The sequence below is a fragment of the Podarcis gaigeae genome, assembly GCF_964106915.1.
Source record: "Podarcis gaigeae genome assembly, chromosome: 9".
NCBI lineage: Eukaryota > Metazoa > Chordata > Lepidosauria > Squamata > Lacertidae > Podarcis > Podarcis gaigeae.
The window spans coordinates 44785977-44804117 of NC_139685.1; the positions used below are offsets into that span (position 1 = coordinate 44785977).

At 42.0% G+C, this 18141-nt stretch overlaps 1 protein-coding gene and 1 long non-coding RNA gene across 8 annotated transcripts in view; one reads left to right on the plus strand and one right to left on the minus strand.

Moving 5' to 3' along the window:
- Positions 1–19: 19 nt before the first annotated feature.
- Positions 20–16403, minus strand: SCOC (short coiled-coil protein). Of its 5 annotated transcripts, none has more exons than XM_083756121.1 (4): positions 16229–16403; positions 4277–4351; positions 4104–4187; positions 20–3047 (listed from the first exon to the last, which is right to left on the minus strand). In XM_083756121.1, exons 2-4 carry the CDS (start codon positions 4296–4298, stop codon positions 2905–2907), a joined length of 249 nt encoding a protein of 82 aa, XP_083612247.1. In that variant the 5' UTR covers positions 4299–4351; positions 16229–16403; the 3' UTR covers positions 20–2904. The 5 variants fall into 5 exon arrangements, with proteins under 5 accessions (XP_083612247.1, XP_083612244.1, XP_083612243.1 ...); XM_083756118.1 differs by lacking the exon at positions 16229–16403 and adding an exon at positions 15362–15626 and having other exon boundaries at positions 4277–4348; XM_083756117.1 differs by lacking the exon at positions 16229–16403 and adding an exon at positions 15362–15626.
- Positions 6238–18141, plus strand: part of LOC310852509 — a 29712-nt gene continuing 17808 nt past the window's right edge. For all 3 annotated transcript variants that reach the window (XR_014568180.1, XR_014568181.1, XR_014568182.1), the window contains exon 1: positions 6238–6996. This is a non-coding gene — a long non-coding RNA (uncharacterized lncRNA). The remainder of the gene's footprint in view (positions 6997–18141) is intronic.

An 18141-nucleotide genomic window follows, 5' to 3' on the forward strand; every position in this document is an offset into this window, starting at 1 on the left:
ATTCTAGTAACAGACCAAATGAGAGAAACTTGAAAGCTTTTATTTCATACAAGTTCCGAAATACAGCACAACTGTTAGTTTAACAAAGGCCACAGTAGTAAGGTTCTTTACAGTTACAACTATCTAGGACACCAAATTCAGCATTACATTAACAATCTTCTACCAGATCATATCAAGATGGCACCTTCCCACACACTAATATGGGAAGAAGTTCCTACAAAAAGACTAGGTGGTGTATTACTTGCTTGTGTACTACTTAGTAGTCCCTGCTAATCCTCAATTGCCTCTGGAAATGCAGATAACTGTGATGTCTAAAGCCCACTCGTGGGGAAGTCCTGAAAAAGCCTTGACCCACACCAACCCAAAAGTTATCCAAAGCTCTGAAAAATCATATCTCTAATCACTACACCAAGTTACAGATTTCCTGACCTGTCCTTCATGGGAGCAATCCTCTCTTGCACCAGTTCCATACCTTCTCCAAATCCCTTCTCCTTTTCACATTAAACTACTGAGTTGAAAGAAATGGGTAGGGAAAAGAACTGTTGAGTTATTTTCCAAGGTTCTTTTGCTTATTCAATGGCAAGAAAAAAATGCACACTTTCTAGAATACCTATTTGCAACAGAGGCTTGAATAAAGCCTTTATTGCTAAGAGAAGAAATAATCCTCAGCTTCTTACATATTCCAGCTCCTCCCCACCCCAACTCAGTAAGGAGTTGGGGGAAAGAGGAAGTAAATTCTGAGCTGAAATTAGAGCGATCTGCATTAGTTGAATTTGTTTACAACCCACCCTAATACTAAAACCACCAGCCTTGGCACTCTTCAAGGCTAAATTGTAACAGGCACATGCCACCTAAAGAGTTCACAATTTAGGTAGGGCTGTAGAACGGTGTGTTCCAAATTATGTTCTAACAGACACAGATTCCTCAATGAGAAAAGCCATAATGCGGACAAGTTTCTTTAAAAGACAGTTTACCAGTTCTACAATGCACAGCTACAGAGGTGTGTCACAGGTAGCTTATATGGAGTGCTTGACTCAAGCACAAGCTAGGCTTGTTTAAGCACCATGAAATATGTCCCATAATGCTCTCCAAAACAATTTCTATGTCAGATGCACAAAGGTTATTTGGCAAACAAGTCAATGTGTAAATGCCAAGTTGAAAAGCCACTTCCCTAGAGTGGACATCACACTCATCTGTTTAAATTTATCTTGCCTTGATCCTGCACTACACTCATTTTAGGAATGTTTTTACACTCTCTAGATTCTAAACCCTTGTTATGCCAGAGAAAGCTTTAATTTACTTTTGTCTATTAAAGTATGTCCAGTGATGGGGATGTTTTAGTTAGAATCTAATGCCTCAAATTAGGTTCCATTGTTTATAATACTGACAGCTGGAACGCAAAGACACTACTAGCTTGTGCTATATAACAGTGAATCCTGAAGGTAAGAATTATTCTGTGATGAGCTCAGACTTCTACTGGACATATAATCTCAGACAATATGCCAGCTTCCCCACAAAGAGAAAAGTGACCTGTTGCTTAGGTAAGAAATGAAATCTTCCCTTAAACCAGTAGTAAGGAAGCAGCAATAAGATTCCAAACAAAGCTAGAACTGACCCAAGTAGAAACTGTTTTATTCCACATAGTCCTGTCCCCTACCAGCTGAACTACCTAATCTGTCAACATGTGATGTCTGGCAACAGCAACATTTTATCAAAAGTATGAAGTTGTCATAATTTATCCACTTCATGTAATGTGTATTCACAGACATGAGACTGCTGCTATGCATACATGATAGTGATTAATTCGCTTGCTCATCCCACTACGTTGGCATATCCAAGTAAGCCTTGTTGAGCCTATGCAGAATGAATGGCTATGTCATAGGTTGAGAGTAACTTGGTGCCTTCTCCAACAACTGCTAATATTTCTTTAATATTTCAAAGGCACACTTCATGCTTTGAAAACCCCAAGTATTCTAATCCTGAAAGGCTGAACATTCTGTGTCAGCTAAAGGCTAGCAGCAATTAATGAAGATTATGCAGAAAAAGAACTATAGACTGCATCCATGTTTAGTGAAAACTCTTAAATACCTACTAATTGTTCACAAAGATACTTCTGTTGAGCTTGTACCACTAATGACCATTGCAGCTAGCAGTTAAATTACCATGCTACTTGCTAATTTGTAAATAGGGGAGGACACTTTTAAGAGATTGCAAAACAATGAAGGCCAAGATGTGACTCCCTTTCCTTGCAATATAATTTAAAGCAGGGTGTGTGTTTTTTAATGTTAACTTTTCAGTTCTGAAAAGTTACGCAGGTATTGCAGTGGCTTTTCAACCATTCACAATTTTGCAAGCAGTTACCGGTATGTAATAATATTAAATCCTTCACTTGCTTTCAAAGTAATATTTAAAAGCTAAGCTTTCGTGGTCTTATCTAGAAGAATGTAGAACACCATTGAGGAAATGAAGGATGAGAAGTGTTACAACTTTTTTTGGAGCCCAGGGAAAGTCATGCAAATAACTCATTCCAAATAAGGATTTTCACATCACTCTACACAACACTGTATCATTCTGCTAGTGAACAGTAGTACCACTGTAAAAATTAAGATATCTAAAGTACTTGGCAGCTTATGACATGTTTTGACTAACATAAAAGCCGAGTTGAAAACTCTTGCCTTCAAACTGTGTAATAAATATTTTCTCTACACTATCTCTGCACATTGTTGAAAGTTAACACGATAGACTTGCACTGCCCAGTTGTTCATTTAAAATTGTCTAGCACTGCCAATAAATCTTCAAATATTCAATGATGCTACAAACTAACTTAAGTCATGTAGCCATATGCAATTTTAAAATTAAACAAAAGCAGCAGCAATACAATGTTACAGATTGGTTACCAGTGGCTTACTTTCGTTTGCTTTTTGTGTCAGTAGTCTGAAAAACACTAGAGGCAGACATGAGATTTTCTATATATTGTCCAAGAACTTGATTTTCTGATTTCAGTTTCAGATTTTCTTCTTTAACAGCATCTACTCTTGCAGACAGATCTGGAAGGACAAGGTGAATTTTAGAAGCAAATCACAACATCTGCTCCACTCGGAGTTTTAACTAAATGGTAGAAATAGTCACATGAAAAGAAAAGCCCATTATAAAGACATTCTGTATAGTGAAAGTTTATCCAATGCTTTCCAATAAAATGTTCTTAAAACACGCAGTAACCCAGTGTCAAATTTAGTCCCTGCCCCAAGCAAGCCTCCTAGGAAAAGCATTCCAGAGTCAGGGTGCCAGATGCATTGCAGTTATTTCAATGGAACATTATTAGAGCGTGAATAACTGTGGACAATCTATCTGTGTCCAGGAAAGGCTGTAGCCAGCGTATCACAGTGCTAGTAGATAAATATCAGTGTTAGTAGACGAAAAGCGCTTCATGTCACAAGAGGCCATTCAGGCCCTTTTAAAAGGGGGTTGGGTCTAATAATATCCCTAGGCTACAAACCCGGTCCAAAACCTGCCCTGACACAGTTGATCCCTCTAACCAACAGCATCAGCAACTTATCAGGAATTACCATCATCTAGACCAGTGTTTCCCAACCTCAGGCCTCCAGATGTTTTTGGCCTACAACTCCCATCATCCCTAGCTAGCAAGACCAGTGGTCAGGGATGATGGGAATTGTAGTTCAAAAACAGCTGGAGGCCCAAGGTTGGGAAACACTGATCTAGACCATTCACACTTCCACAGCTTCATCTGAATTTAATGAAAACAAGAAACAGAGCTGAGAGACATCAGCTTACTGATGATACTGTGTTCCAAAACCCCTGATGACCTTACTCAACAGTTTCATGTACATGCTGAACAAAATATAGAATGCTAAGGTACACTATAGTATAAATGGCAAGGGAGGGAACAAAATGCACTTTCTAGACTGCACCCATAGTCACAATGTGAAACCCCTTGTTGGCTTCTATGCCCCACCAGATTTAACAGAATTTGCAGGAACATCTTCTTAGCTCAATCAGAACTGCAGTCTGTATCATTGATAAGTTTCTATCCTTTAAGTAATTCTGCATGTAGATAGGTTAACCTTCTGAATTAAGAAACTAACCTTCAAGTGTATGCTGGAGTTCCAAAACTTGATTAATAAGTCGTGTTTTTTCTTCCAATTCCACTTGATTTTCAGCCTCAACAGCTGTAAAAAAGAGATAATCTTTAGTGCAGCCAAGTACAGTATTACAATGCACAAGAGGGAAAACATTAAGTTGAAAAAATGCTTTATACCATCCATATCCGCATTCATCATCGTTGAACAGATCCAATCCACTGGTGAATCTTGTACTTCAGAAATGTACTCTGCTTAAAGAAGATAAAATTTTGTCAATGGTATGTACAAATGCAGAACCAGGTTTTATAGTTGAATGTTTTAGAAGGGTAGCATTTGTTATCTAAACTTCAATGTGAACAGCAACCAACAAAACATTGCTGTGAAAATAGACAAATCTGCTTTTGTCTTATTTTTTTTTTAAAGTAGTAAAATTGAACTTTTCCAGAAAAAGGAAGCAAAACAATATTCCTAAGGAAGACACAACAGTTATTTTTCCAGCAGCAGCCAAATCTGCCACATTTTGCACATCAATATCAACTGCACCAACCTATTTCAACATTCTTGGGACACACTTTGCAATGTGATATATGCTTTGAGCATCTTTGTTAATAACTGATCAGGTTGGCATCTGTTGAGCGACTGTTGGCTACTTCTGCCAGCAATTTAAAACATACCTCTCCATCCAAGTTTTCTCGGACTATTAATACTGGCTCTTGGCATCTCTGGTTCCTATAACTGACAGGATGCTTCATTGACTCAAGCCTATTTATGTTTTTATACTGTTTGATGGCAATAAAGCTTCTAAATGTTTACAAAAAAATTAAAACATTGAAATAATCCATAAAACATGTGGCTCTTATTGTTATATGTTGTTAATGTTTAACTGTTCTGAAAGCCGTCTTGGTGTTTCCCTGAAATGAAAAGCAGTATGCAATTTGTTTTATTAATAATCTTTTAAGTTATGCATATCGATTTAGCTTCTATTGTTGCGTGTTAACTTCAGGTGGTGGTCTGGGGTCCCACACTATTGGGTGCAATGTAATTTTGTACAGGGTGAGTCCTTTAAAAGAGGCCCGGTGGATACAGAGTGCACATGTTCCACGGGGCCTCTTTTAAAAGACTCACTCTGTATGTTGTCTATAAGCGCACCTCACAGCGTCGTATAGTACCATAACATTTCACATGCACATCTTCGAAGAAACTCATAGTTTTAATGCTGTATATTTCTGCTCTACAGGGGTGCATTCCCTACGGCCAGGCAGGTGAAAGGAGAGAGAGCCATCCTTAAACAAGAAATGGATGGCGATTATTAACGTCAGGAGATGTTGGGTCCCTCATAAGCAAGGCTGGCATTTGAGAGAGGCTTGTTCATTTTCATTCCACCCACAACGCCTCGGTAGGAGGCAACGTCGCTGCTACCGGAAAGGCGGAGAACCCAGCGCTCCAGAGCTTTCTCTTGCTCGCTCCCCAGAAGAAGAAGAAGAAAAAGCACCACCCAGCAATCCCCCTAAAAACCCAGATTAGATGCTGCATCCTGAAAACGGAGCCTGGGAGGAGGAAACCCTCCCCCTGCCAGCACATCCCCTCCACACACCGGTCGCCTCGCCCTCCCAACCCGCAAGCAGGGAGCCCCGCCTCCCGCTCAGGTCCCCAGGTAAAGGAAGCGCGCGCTACTCACCTCTCCCCCACCTGCCCGGGTTGCCCTCGGACCCCAACCCTCGCCTAGTTCAACAGCGGCCAACTGCGACTGCGCAGCTTCTCCTTCGCCTGGCCGGCAGCGCACGCGCTTTGCTCCATGAAAACAACCGGCGGGGAAGGGAGGGGGAGGAGGCAGGAGGGAGACGGAGGGCTTAAAGGGAGAGAGACGGCCCAGCCAGCCATCGAATCACAGCAAACGAAAGCGGACGGCCCTTCGCGAGGCAGCCAATAAGCGGAGGGAGACATCGGCAGACGCTTCCATCAGCTGTGGGGGCGGAGTCTCTTCGCCTTCGCCGGCCTGCTTCCGCAGGGCGGAGTAGTAAACAGGGATGACAGGGGCAGACGCCTCCCATCGCTATTCCCTTCTCTCCCTCTCTCTCTCCACCCTCCGCCCAGCTTTCCCTCAAGTAGTGGGTCTGAATGAAGGCTTTAATTCATAAGAGAGCAGAGCGGCACCGGCTGCAAAAAAAACACACGTCCCAAACGGCGCTGCTTTCCCAGGGCTGCGTCATAAGCACCTCCCGCTCCAGTTACAAGACATCTTTCCGCAACCTGAAGAAACACTTTTTGAGACAGAACGACGTGTGTCAGGGGTGGTTCACCGACAAAGGAAACGAAGGAACTTCCCACTGCCATGCTCTGAAGCCAAAAATGCTTGTTCCTATTTTGTAACTGCATTTATCTCCCACATTTCCTGTAGTGAGGTCGAGGTGGCGGACGTGGTTTTCTCCTGCTTTTCATGGTATCTTTCACCTGGTTAGGTTAGGTGAAAGAGATAGTGAGGGACTGACTTAAGGAGCTACCCAAGGAGCTTCGTGGCTGAGGGGAGATTTGAAACCTAGTCTGGGTCCTAGTCCGAGGCTGTAATCATATTTATTTCCCACTCTTCTCCCAGAGGGCTTTGCCTCACCTTTAATCGTCACAACAACATGGTGAGAAGGACCAACGCTGAAACCACTTTGCTGAGTCGCTCATATTTATTTCCTACTCTCCAGAGTGCTTTGCCTCACCTTTAATTGTTGCAACATGATGACCAAGGGCTGCAACCCTACAGACAGTTGGGTCAAACTGAATGCTGTGGCACTTTTGAAGGAAGCATTGCAAGTAACGAGCTAGAAGAGACTAGAGAACAAATGCGAAGTTTGTTCCTTATGCAGATTTTATTCGTAGGATAAGAAGAATAAACAAAGCAAAACAGGTAAGCCTAAGGCCCTTTTCAGTTGCCTCTATGTGGCAGCAGGGTTAGACTCCTGACAGCCGAGATGCAACACAGCTCAAGCGCTGTGATGGGATTCTCTTTTCCAGAAACAGGTCACATCTTTCCTTTATGTACTGCCTTACTATGCTGCTCAAGTTAATTGATGCTCAAGTAATTAGCCTGTTCCTTGGTTTACATTCACATGACCTTGAGGATGTTCTTGCAAGGCCAGGAGAGTATCCCCAATAATCATGTGGTCACCTGAATGGACTAGGACCAGATGGACTTCAATGGTTGTCATGCAGCCACTATCCAGTACTAAGAAGGTTCCTATGACACTCTCTTGGCATAACTTCTACATGGCAATGCTGCCTACAAGAGATGGAATTAACTCCTTGGTGGATTCAGGCCCATACCTAGGCATGAATTTGGCATGGGGGGAGCAATTGTTAGGCACCACCTAAACCCTTATTGAAATCACAGTGGTCTTCCATGATGTTGCAATACAAGGGATGGATACCTTTTTCTGACCAAGGGCCACCCATCTTCCAAGGGCCACATGCCAGTGGTGGCTAGGGCCAGAGGTAAAAGCGTACAAAACAGTAAATGCTAATTTTACCTTTTTCCCAGTAGGCTAGTTTCTACACACACACACACACACACACACACACACACACTCACCCCTCCCATTTTCCCCCAACCCTGAGGTTCCCCACTCCATTATACCAACATGGAGTACCAGAGGGAAGATTTCTAGGGCAGTACAGCTGGACAATCCTGTGCTTCAATAGGTTAGTAAAGGGTTGGAAAAAGATGCTGAGCTCTCAGTTACAGTGCTAGTGAGGCTTAATGGGTGGAGAGAATAAAAAAGCTATTTGGCTAAAGGGTTTTAATAGAGTAATTAACTGCTTCTTTGAAGGTGTCTTAGTTTAACATTAATAGTTGAATATAAGCTTTTGATATTTAAAGTGTCAGGAACAAGTTAGCATAGTATGTACTCGTTTAAACCTAGCAATGTGATTTTAAAGTAACCAGATAAGCGTGTGCACTTAAATCATGTAATATGGCATATAAATGTAAATGCCTTTGTTACATTCATCTGTGTTTGTACTATGCCTGCACCCCACAGTTTCTGGGTCAGTGGTAAGTTAAGGGTTCAGAGGGAATAAGATAGATTGAATGGTGAAAGTGACACAGATGTAGGTCACCCTGTGCTGTGGGAGCTGAATTTTCTTACTATTGTGTGAGTGATGAAATACACTCCCTTCTCTACACAGTGCTCAACCTCAGTATATCTATAGAACCTTCTGCACTGTAATGTACGAAAACGGCTGTTGTGTGGTGGTGTAAGGCATGGGGCTTATCTTAGAGGTGTGGAGCCTGTGTCCCTCAAGGGGTTGTTGGACCAGTCACCAGAACATGCATCATCCCTGACTATTGGCTGTGCTGGCTGGGGCTGATGGGAGTTCAAGTCCAAAAACATCTGCATGGTCACAGGTTTTTCAGCCCTGTTTTTTCAGCAGACTAACTAATTTTCAACACTCCTCTCTGCAAACTCACAACTTAGCAAATGTATAAATTATTATACCAGAAACACTTGCAAAATACATGTCAAGAAATACTGGTGGTTGTACTGGTGCTTATCAGGATAAAACAATATGAATATACCAATATATTTATTTTTTAAAAGAGTATATTGTTTCCCTATAGACATGTTTCATTGAGGAACAAAATTTCAGGCGGAATGAAAAGAGAAATGTTGAAAATATACCGAGGAACTAATAAAAAGGGCAGAGTTAGGGAGACCTCTGCTGTCTAGAGAGGGGACTTGCAAATGCTTTTTTCTGGTAAATAATTTCAGTTGTTTCCAGTATGTAGAAATGTATTTGTGGCCCCAGTTCTATAAATCCCACAGTGGTATGACAACTTACACCCCTGACCCAAATTAACACATATCATGCCAAATTATTTCTGTGGGTTTAGGTGGGCCTAAAACAGTTTTCTCCACTGCTACACCGCAAACTGCTTTTGAAACTGAGGTGTCAGTGGTGCAGTGAGATTACTTTAGACTCTGGACTCTTATAATGTCTCTCTCTTTAGCAGGCCATGTGTACTGATTTACTTACTTAAAAATGTGGTCAGCCAGCCATGCTACATTTGGAGAGCCTCCTGGTCATTCTGCTGGACCAGTAGGGCCCTGATCTCACCATAATGAGGTGCATTGGAACTATGGCATAGTGGTTTGCTAGTGAAATTTTAAAAGAAGTTCTTTGACTCCTAGCCATTGCTTGGAAATAGGTTTGCACTGATTTCAGTGGAACTTAGATCCAGATTAAGATGTCTAAGATTGCAACCTTGTACAGCTGAACATTTTTATAACCCTCTTTGTGAAGGCTATTTGTGTGTACTAGGCTCTGGAGAACTGAATGTACGGGGTAAGTGATGTAACTTTCTTCAACCCTTCTTTTAACTGTAAGACCTGTGTTTTCTTTCAGGTAGGGAGTTTATGCACTTCTAGTTATCAGAAATTTCCTTACTCCCATTTATCTAGAACAGGGATGGGGTGCTAGAGCTGATTTACAGGCCAGATTATTATCCCCCTCCCCCCGACTCCTCACGATCCAGGTTTGGCAGGTGGGCAGAGTGATACCCATCTGTCAGTTACCTGATATCAAAATGACACCAAGCTATCTTTTTTGCCCATAGGCATCTTCAGAAGCCCCTTTCAAAGTGCAAGCGAGGAGGGAGGCTACGTCTTGGCTGAGCCCAGTTAGCATGACTTTTCAGAAGCATTTGCTATTATGTATGTCTGTCAATCTCACTCCTGATGTAAAGTGCAGTGCAATCAATGGCTCAAGCTGGATAAGGAAGATTGGTTAAGGACACCACAATACTCCACAGCACTCCTGTCAAACTAGTAGGCAGTTACCTAGTAGAAAATATATGGCCCACTTAATATTACACAATAAGTAGTGCAGCAGAAAAGCTATGTAGATGGAAATTCCCTTTGGAGTTTTTGTTTTATGCCACTTCCAACAGTTTATAAATATATAAGCAATTCAATATATGAAAGGATTTACAGTTGATCCTCACCCTTTCTGTCATACAGATAATATAATTAGAGCTGCTTCAAGCTGTTTGCCTTCAGAAAAGGCCCTTTTAAAACCTACATAATCCTTTTAAATCCCTGCAAACAGGCATCCAGTTCTGTAGCTGTGACTTTGGAACTTGTCTGTGACATTCTCCCATTGGCTAGTGAAATGTTGCTAGAATGAAGGAAATCTGTTTCTCCCCCTATGAGATGGCTTGCTTCACTGGTTGCTAAACCAACTTAGCAACCAAGAGGTCATTTTAGGCTTCTGGCCATTGAGCTACTTCTATGATATTGTTAGAGCACGCCAGTTCCCCTGTTTCCAGTTCATTTCATTAAGGACTCAAGGAAAAGACAATAGTTGCACTGAATATTGCTGGACCGCATGTCAGTGGTGGGTTGGTGAAAGAGGCATAAGTGAGTGGAGCAACAAATGTAAATTTTACCTTTGTACAGTAGGCTATTTTGTGTATACACTCATACACTCCTTGGTGTCTTGCACCCAAGCAATCAAGAGACATTATTAGAGTTGAAGGAAGCATTCCAGCCAGGCAAAAACATTCATGGAGGGTGTAAAGCAGGGCTGGCGAGGGCTGTGGCTGGAGAGAGCCCCAAGAGTCACAGGATGGGGGAAAGGAAGGGCTGCATTTGACCCCCAGGCCTGAGACTCTCTACCATTGTTCTAAAGGACAGAAGCATGCTGACAATTGTCTAAGTTGCTACCTTAGGTAGAAACAGCTTCTCTAGTAAATCCAGTTGAAAAGAATATGAGATCAGCATACTAGGTTTATGCCAACATTCTGCGTTACCATTGCACTGCTGTAACTGCTTTGCTAGTGGTAAATGGCCAGTGCAAAAGGAGAATCAACAAAACTGGGGAGGGCAGATGCAGAGTTTAATCAAAATTGTATGCTCACTCAGAGTTCTGTCTCCCCAGAGCAGAGGGAGGCTATACCAACAAAAGGTACAGGATAAGCGAAAACACCAGAAGCAGAGAAAGTGGAGAGTCCAAGCAACTGCATGTGACTCCAAGTCTGCCAGTACCAGCCTGACCACATCAGAAGATGAAATTTTAACTAGTTCAGCAGCCAGCCATGCTGCAACACTAGGAATATGCACACCATTGAGGTAGTAGCCAATCATGACACAGCACAATAATTTCAAGTACACTGTGGGGAAACCAAGATGGGGGCATCAATGGGCTCTGAGTCTCCTGTTGTCTCTAAACAATGAGAAGGATTAAAATAAATGGGGGAAAGGTGAAATGCTGCCCAGCCTGTGGATAAGTCTGTTGCCATTGTCATAAGATGATGAACGACTGAAAAAACATAAGCATAAATAGGTAGGAAAGGGGGACCTGGTAGGTCACTGGCTGCTGGGATACCAGAGTTGACCCATGGAAAGAAAGAAGTAAAGGTGTAGCCTTCACGACTACTTTAAAGGCTTCACGTACTTCATTGCTGCATTAGGTTGCTATTAAAGGCACAGATACAAGGCCAGTTGAAAATATGGTAATCCTACTCTATCACTCTTTTCATAGAGAAAATCAATATAATATAGTTATAATTGTATGAGCAGTACACTGAATGTAATATTTTATAAAGCAGCTCATCAAGAGATTAATGCCCTGTCAGTGTTGCTTAAAGAAAATTAAGAGAACTCACTCTGCTTCTGGAATGACTTAAAAATTGCCATTAGTAATGTACTGCTCATTTACGTGTTCATTAAGACATTATATAGTTAGCTCTTTCACTTGAGCTATATGGATTTTCATACTACAATCTTACAAAGAGATTTTTTTGAAGAGCAAGACACCAGGAGCCCAGAAGTCAAAACTGACTGAAGTGTAAATATGAAACAGTGCTAGTTCATTTATTTTTCTCTTGATTCTTTTTTTATATTTCTCTGAAAGTGCAATCCTATATATGAAAGAAGTAAGTCTCACTGAGTTCAGTGGGGCTTGTTCCCAGGTACTGTATAAGATTGCTTTTGGCAGAGCAATTTTAATCTCTGCCTGGGAGAAGTGGGACAAGGCAGGGCAGAACTGCCACATTCAAAGCCCAGACTCTCCATGTGTCCCTATTTTCCAGGGATGCCCCTGATTTAGAGAAGGAATCCCAGTTTCTGATTTGATCCTGGAATGTCCTACTTTTCCTTAGGATGTCCCTATTTTCATTTGAGAAATGTTGGAGGGTATGGAGTTATCTGACCCCTAAGCCATCTGAAGGCAAGGTTTTATGTTTAATGTTTTATTATGTTTTTATATGTGTTAGAAGCTGCCCAGAGTGGCTGGGGCAACACAGTAAGATGTGTGAGGTATCAATAGTAAAATTATCATTATGGAATGCTACATCCCTATTTTCATCAGAGAAATGTTGCAGGGTATGAAAGCCCTTACTGGCCAGGGTGGAAGGCAACTCCTTAGTGCCAAAGGAGCTCAGGAGGCCCCTTAGCAGCTGACATGGCTAGAGGAAACAGCTTGGATTCAAAGCACTTGCTCCAGTGATTTAAATCCAATCCACTTTCTCAGGAGAATGAAAAAATACACCTTTAAAAAACTGATAATTGTTTTCTTTATAGAAGAAGATGAATTTATTCAAGGTGCTTCCTCCAATTCATTGAATACATTTATCTTTTTTTCTGGGAATAAAGCAGTGCTCCATTTTTTAAAAGAGCATTTTCTCTCTCTTGAGAAACCACTCTGTATTCAACAGCTTTCTCTGAAAAGGGGGAAATGCTTCATTTTTAGGAGAATTTCCCCCTCTGCAGAGGCTTCCGAGTTCCATGTAACTGATAATCTGCTGACTGTTGGTTACAGGGAGTTTACTTGTGGGCACACTTCTAGCGCCGATCAGATGATTGGTACTGAAAACTTGTCCTCAAAGGAGGTCGCCATAACCGACAATCAGTTGATTGGCAGTTACAGCTACCTCCTTTGAACATAGACAGGTATCAACCACCTTACAGCATTATGGTGTCAGGTGATTGACAGATGAATGGTCTCACCCACCTGTCAATGTTGACCCTAGCGGGGAGTGGGGAGATTTGTCCCACCAGGCAGATCCAGTTACCCACTCCAGGTGTAGACAGTACTGAGTTAGGTGGTCCAATATTTGAGTCAGTATAAGGCAGCTTCCTGTGTCTAATCCTGTGCTCATCTTGGGTCCACTGCACCCCACCTCATCCCTATAATGTTCCAGTTTGGGACACTACACTGTCAGAAACGCTATCAGTAGTAGCATATCATCCACCACACTTTCTGCAGCCACAGTGGAGGCCTCTGCAGTGGCCAGCATGTGAACATATCCACTATATCCTTCCCTCTCCAGCAGCAACAGTCAGTGGTTAAGGACTACACTCTAGCCAGGTATTAATGGTATCATAACCTGATATTATCGTCTGCCTATGAGAACAGCACGTTTTATAGCACAGTGATAATTAGCCATAGTTAATGTATTCCAGGTTCTAATTAAAATTTTCTAAAGCCAGCTGTCATTGCTTTCAATAGAAATGAGAGGCATAATCAGGACTGGTAAAGACTTTCTGGTAAAGATATTCATGCACTTTTGCATGAATATCTGCAATATACCACAGTTGCATCGACAGAAGCTCTGTGTGATGTTGCCCGTCATATAGCAGGCAAATAGTATAACCTATCACTTTTGGGGGGCACTTTTAGAGCTTTTATTGCAGATACATTTTCTGCATTGGGCAACTTTCCACCATGTGCATCCTGAGAGATAGTCATTTATTTAACCATAGTACAGGTTCAAGAGGAGTCAGAATGCAGAGGCAGATCTAGGGGAGTACAATGGTCACACTGGGCACTGAGCCAAGAGGGTGCCTCAGTGATGTCGAAGTGAAGGTGAGAGGCCGGGGGGGGGGCACTGAATTTCGGTGTCACACAGTGACACCAAATTTTGGTGACACCAAAGTTTGAAAGCCCAAGTCTGCCACTGTGGAATTATGCATACATTTTGCTCTTTTTTGGGGTGTGTGTGCAAAAGTGTCTAATTGCCTTGCTGAGGAACTTCCTATGAATCATTGGTATTTAGGCTATAGTATCTCTAAATTCGGGGTGCAGGTGGCGCTGTGGGTTAAACCACAGAGCCTAGGACTTGCCGATCAGAAGGTCGGCAGTTTGAATCCCCACGATGGGGTGAGCTCCCGTTGCTCAGTCCCTGCTCCTGCCAACCTAGCAGTTCAAAAGCACGTCAAAGTGCAAGTAGATAAATAGGTACCGCTTCGGCGGGAAGGTAAAAGGTGTTTCCGTGCGCTGCTCTGGTTCGCCAGAAGCGGCTTAGTTATGCTGGCCACATGACCCGGAAGCTGTACGCCAGCTCCCTTGGCCAATAAAGTGAGATGATCGCCACAACTCCAGAGTCGTCCGCGACTGGACCTAATGGTCAGGGGTCCCTTTACCTTTATCTCTAAATTCAAAGTGCCTGACATTTCTATAGTCTGCTTTTTATATTCAAAACTATCAGGTGACCTTTGAGAACAGTGATGCTCTACTGCACATCCACAAGCAAGAAGAATAGTCTGGAATGGTATACCACTGGAAGCATTTGGGCCTGCCCCTACCATGTCTTAATGTGGATTTTGAACCCCTTATGCCTCTTTTAATTCTTCCTCATCCATGCAGCATTGTCCTCCAACTACTGTTGTCCCATACTTCCTTCTCCCTAAACCTAGAGAGTCCCTGTACTTTGAAAATCTATAGGAGAGCTAGGGAATATCTGGATTTAGGAAGTGTGGGACAGCAGTAATTGAAGGAGAACGCCACTAGGGCGCGGAAGAATTAAGAGAGGCACAAGGGATTCAAAATCCACTTTGAGCCAAGACATGGACTAATTTGTCAGGGGCAACAGGGGGCAGATTTTTTAATTCAACAATAACAACTGAGTTTTCCAAAACAGTATTATCATTCTTTTAGAACACTCTCCCTTTAATACACACCACATACCGGTATGCCTATGTTGAAGCTCAGTTGCAAACCACTCTGAGAACTTCATAGTCAAAAGTATGGCATATCTCAGTGCCATAATAAATAAATAAATGCCTGTGACAATCCCACGCCTTTACAAAGCCATCATCAAAGTTTACTCCAAATGCTTTATAAAAATGCTAGTCCAGAAACTAATGATTAACAAGAGATGTGCATTGTTTGTGTGAACACACATTCATGTAACAGAATGGATATCCTGAAAGGCTAAATATATTTTTAGCCCTTAGGTCGTACATGTTTATAACAAGCCATCTATGTTTCCTTACCTGAGTCATCAGCCAAGGAAATATTAGTAAAGCTGTCATCCTCCTCTTCCAGAGAACCTTCCATTTTGTTTCAGTGAGTTTTTTTAAAATTTCAGGAGTGCGTTAAAGAGAAAGCAGCATATCCTATTTTCCTCTTGTTAAATCTTTAATGATTCCACCCACCCACCAGAGGCTACTTGATCCTTGCACTAAAAACGAAACACTTCTTGTTCTTACTAACAACAGCACGCTTGTGCACGGAAGGATCGCTGCAACCCTGAGCTGCCTCCCGGAAACGGCTATGGTACAAAAGTTAAATAGTTACAAGTTGCAACGCCTTACGCCAATAGGTGCTGAGTAATCACCATTGTTTCAGTTTTGTACTGTATTTTCTCTATGAGGGAATAATGGAAGAACCAGATATACATGGGCCACTTGCTGTTCAGCTCAGGAAACAGGCAGATGTGCCATTCAGAATCTGAAAATTAGAAGCCCAAAACACACTTAGAAACACACTTAGAAAGGTGTATAATTTTATTTAGTGACACAACAAATTTAGTGTGATCCTATGCACATTAACTTGGAAATAAATCTAACTGGGAACTTGTGAGAAGACATTTTCTTAGGTGTATAGATGAGTTTGCAAGAGAGAAGGCCTGTGATTCGTGTAGTGCTTGATCTGTGATGGCTCAAGTCTGATCTAGACATTTCACTTACCAGAGATAATTCTCTGTTTTCATATAATATTAATGTTGTATCATGTGCAGTTGGCATGTTGGGTTCCTGGCTTTCCACCTTAGGAGTCACGGCCACCTTAGCAAAGTACCATCTGATGCCCCCTCCCCACATTAGTTCCCTGCCCACCCACCTCACTAGCTATGGGCTTACCTGGAAGCAGTGGTAGGTAGCTGGGAAGTCATTTCAAGTTCCATCACAGTTCCTGGATAGCCAGGACATTGTTCATATTGGGATTCAACTGAATCCAGTGCACAACCCTACCAATTACCCTCTCCAGCTGCATCCTCTCGTGATCATCAAATTGTGCTTGGGCATTCCCCTGAGCATTAGCATCAATTTTTCAAGGTGTGTATGTATTTGCAATAGGCAGGTATGCCAGAAAAGTTCCAAAGTTGCCCTTTGGCTCACATACAATGCATTTAATTTTGTTCTGAACTCCTAACCCTAAGTAAAAAATCATGTAAGATTTAATTAACAGTTGTCAATACCTTTTAAAATAAGTATTCAGCCTCATAAAATAGAGCACAGTCTGCATGTAATTTTGTGTGCTTCATTCTGCAAAGCCAACACAAGCACAAAACCTTAATATCCATTGGGCTAAAGTGTCTAAATAATCCTGGTGACATATAAATATATTTGTCTTTGGTTAAACTATATGCCTGTAGAACTACAGGATATGTACTGTTTGAACTCTATAGATCTTATCTAAAATGTTTAATTAATATTCCTTGCCACTATCAATGGTTTTCTATTATTTGTGCCATCTGGCTTCTCTCTGGTAGGTAATTGAAATGAATGAAATGTATTGGCTCCTTATAAACTAGATTAAATTTTGCCGAGTGAACACAGGGCCTCTTAGCCTTCCTCGCTTTATCAGCAATGTGGCAATGGATACTATAAAATAAATGCAAATATATACTTGTACATATAATGGGTTGTATCCAACTAACAGCACTAACCAAACCCAAGATCTCACCAGGATGAGAGAATTTGAATTCAACAGATCTTGATATTTGAGTGAGGTAATCTTTCAGCACTTTAATGCTGGAATCCCCTTTTCATAATCAATAACGTTCAGTCTTACGTGCTGAACAAAGCAGCGCAGTAGCAATTCTCTTGGCACTTGAGAACTTGACACAATTTGACAAGTGCCCCATGATATTCTTGTAAAGAAGCTGGTAAAATGCGGTCTTGACTATGCTACCACTCAGTGGATTTGTAACTGGGTGACTGACCGAACCCAAAGGGTGCTCATCAATGGTTCCTCTTCATCCTGGAGAAGAGTGACTAGTGGGGTGCCACAGGGTTCTGTCTTGGGCCCGGTCTTATTCAACATCTTTATCAACGACTTGGATGATGGACTCAAGGGCATCCTGATCAAATTTGCAGATGACACCAAACTGGGAGGGGTGGCTAACACCCCAGAGGACAGGATCACACTTCAAAACGACCTTGACAGATTAGAGAACTGGGCCGAAACAAACAAGATGAATTTTAACAGGGAGAAATGTAAAGTATTGCACTTGGGCAAAAAAAATGAGAGGCACAAATACAAGATGGGTGACACCTGGCTTGAGAGCAGTACATGTGAAAAGGATCTAGGAGTCTTGGTTGACCACAAACTTGACATGAGCCAACAGTGTGACGCGGCAGCTAAAAAAGCCAATGCAATTCTGGAGTATAGCATCTAGATCAAGGGAAGTAATAGTGCCACTGTTTTCTGCTCTGGTCAGACCTCACCTGGAGTACTGTGTCCAGTTCTGGGCACCACAGTTCAAGAAGGACACTGACAAACTGGAACGTGTCCAGAGGAGGGCAACCAAAATGGTCAAAGGCCTGGAAACGATGCCTTATGAGGAACGGCTAAGGGAGCTGGGCATGTTTAGCCTGGAGAAGAGGAGGTTAAGGGGTGATATGATAGCCATGTTCAAATATATAAAAGGATGTCAGAGGAGGGAGAAAGGTTGTTTTCTGCTGCTCCAGAGAAGCGGACACGGAGCAATGGATCCAAACTACAAGAAAGAAGATTCCACCTAAACATTAGGAAGAACATCCTGACAGTA

Excerpts from the sequence above, each read along its gene's own strand:
- SCOC (XM_083756117.1), bottom strand. The coding sequence starts at position 15,425 with ATGGAAGGTTCTCTGGAAGAGGAGGATGACAGCTTTACTAATATTTCC. Across the intron at positions 4,352-15,361 it reads TTCCTTGGCTGATGACTCAG|CAGAGTACATTTCTGAAGTA; the intron begins GTAAGGAAACAT and ends ATCTTCTTTAAG. Across the intron at positions 3,048-4,103 it reads ACTCCAGCATACACTTGAAG|ATCTGTCTGCAAGAGTAGAT; the intron begins GTTAGTTTCTTA and ends TTGTCCTTCCAG.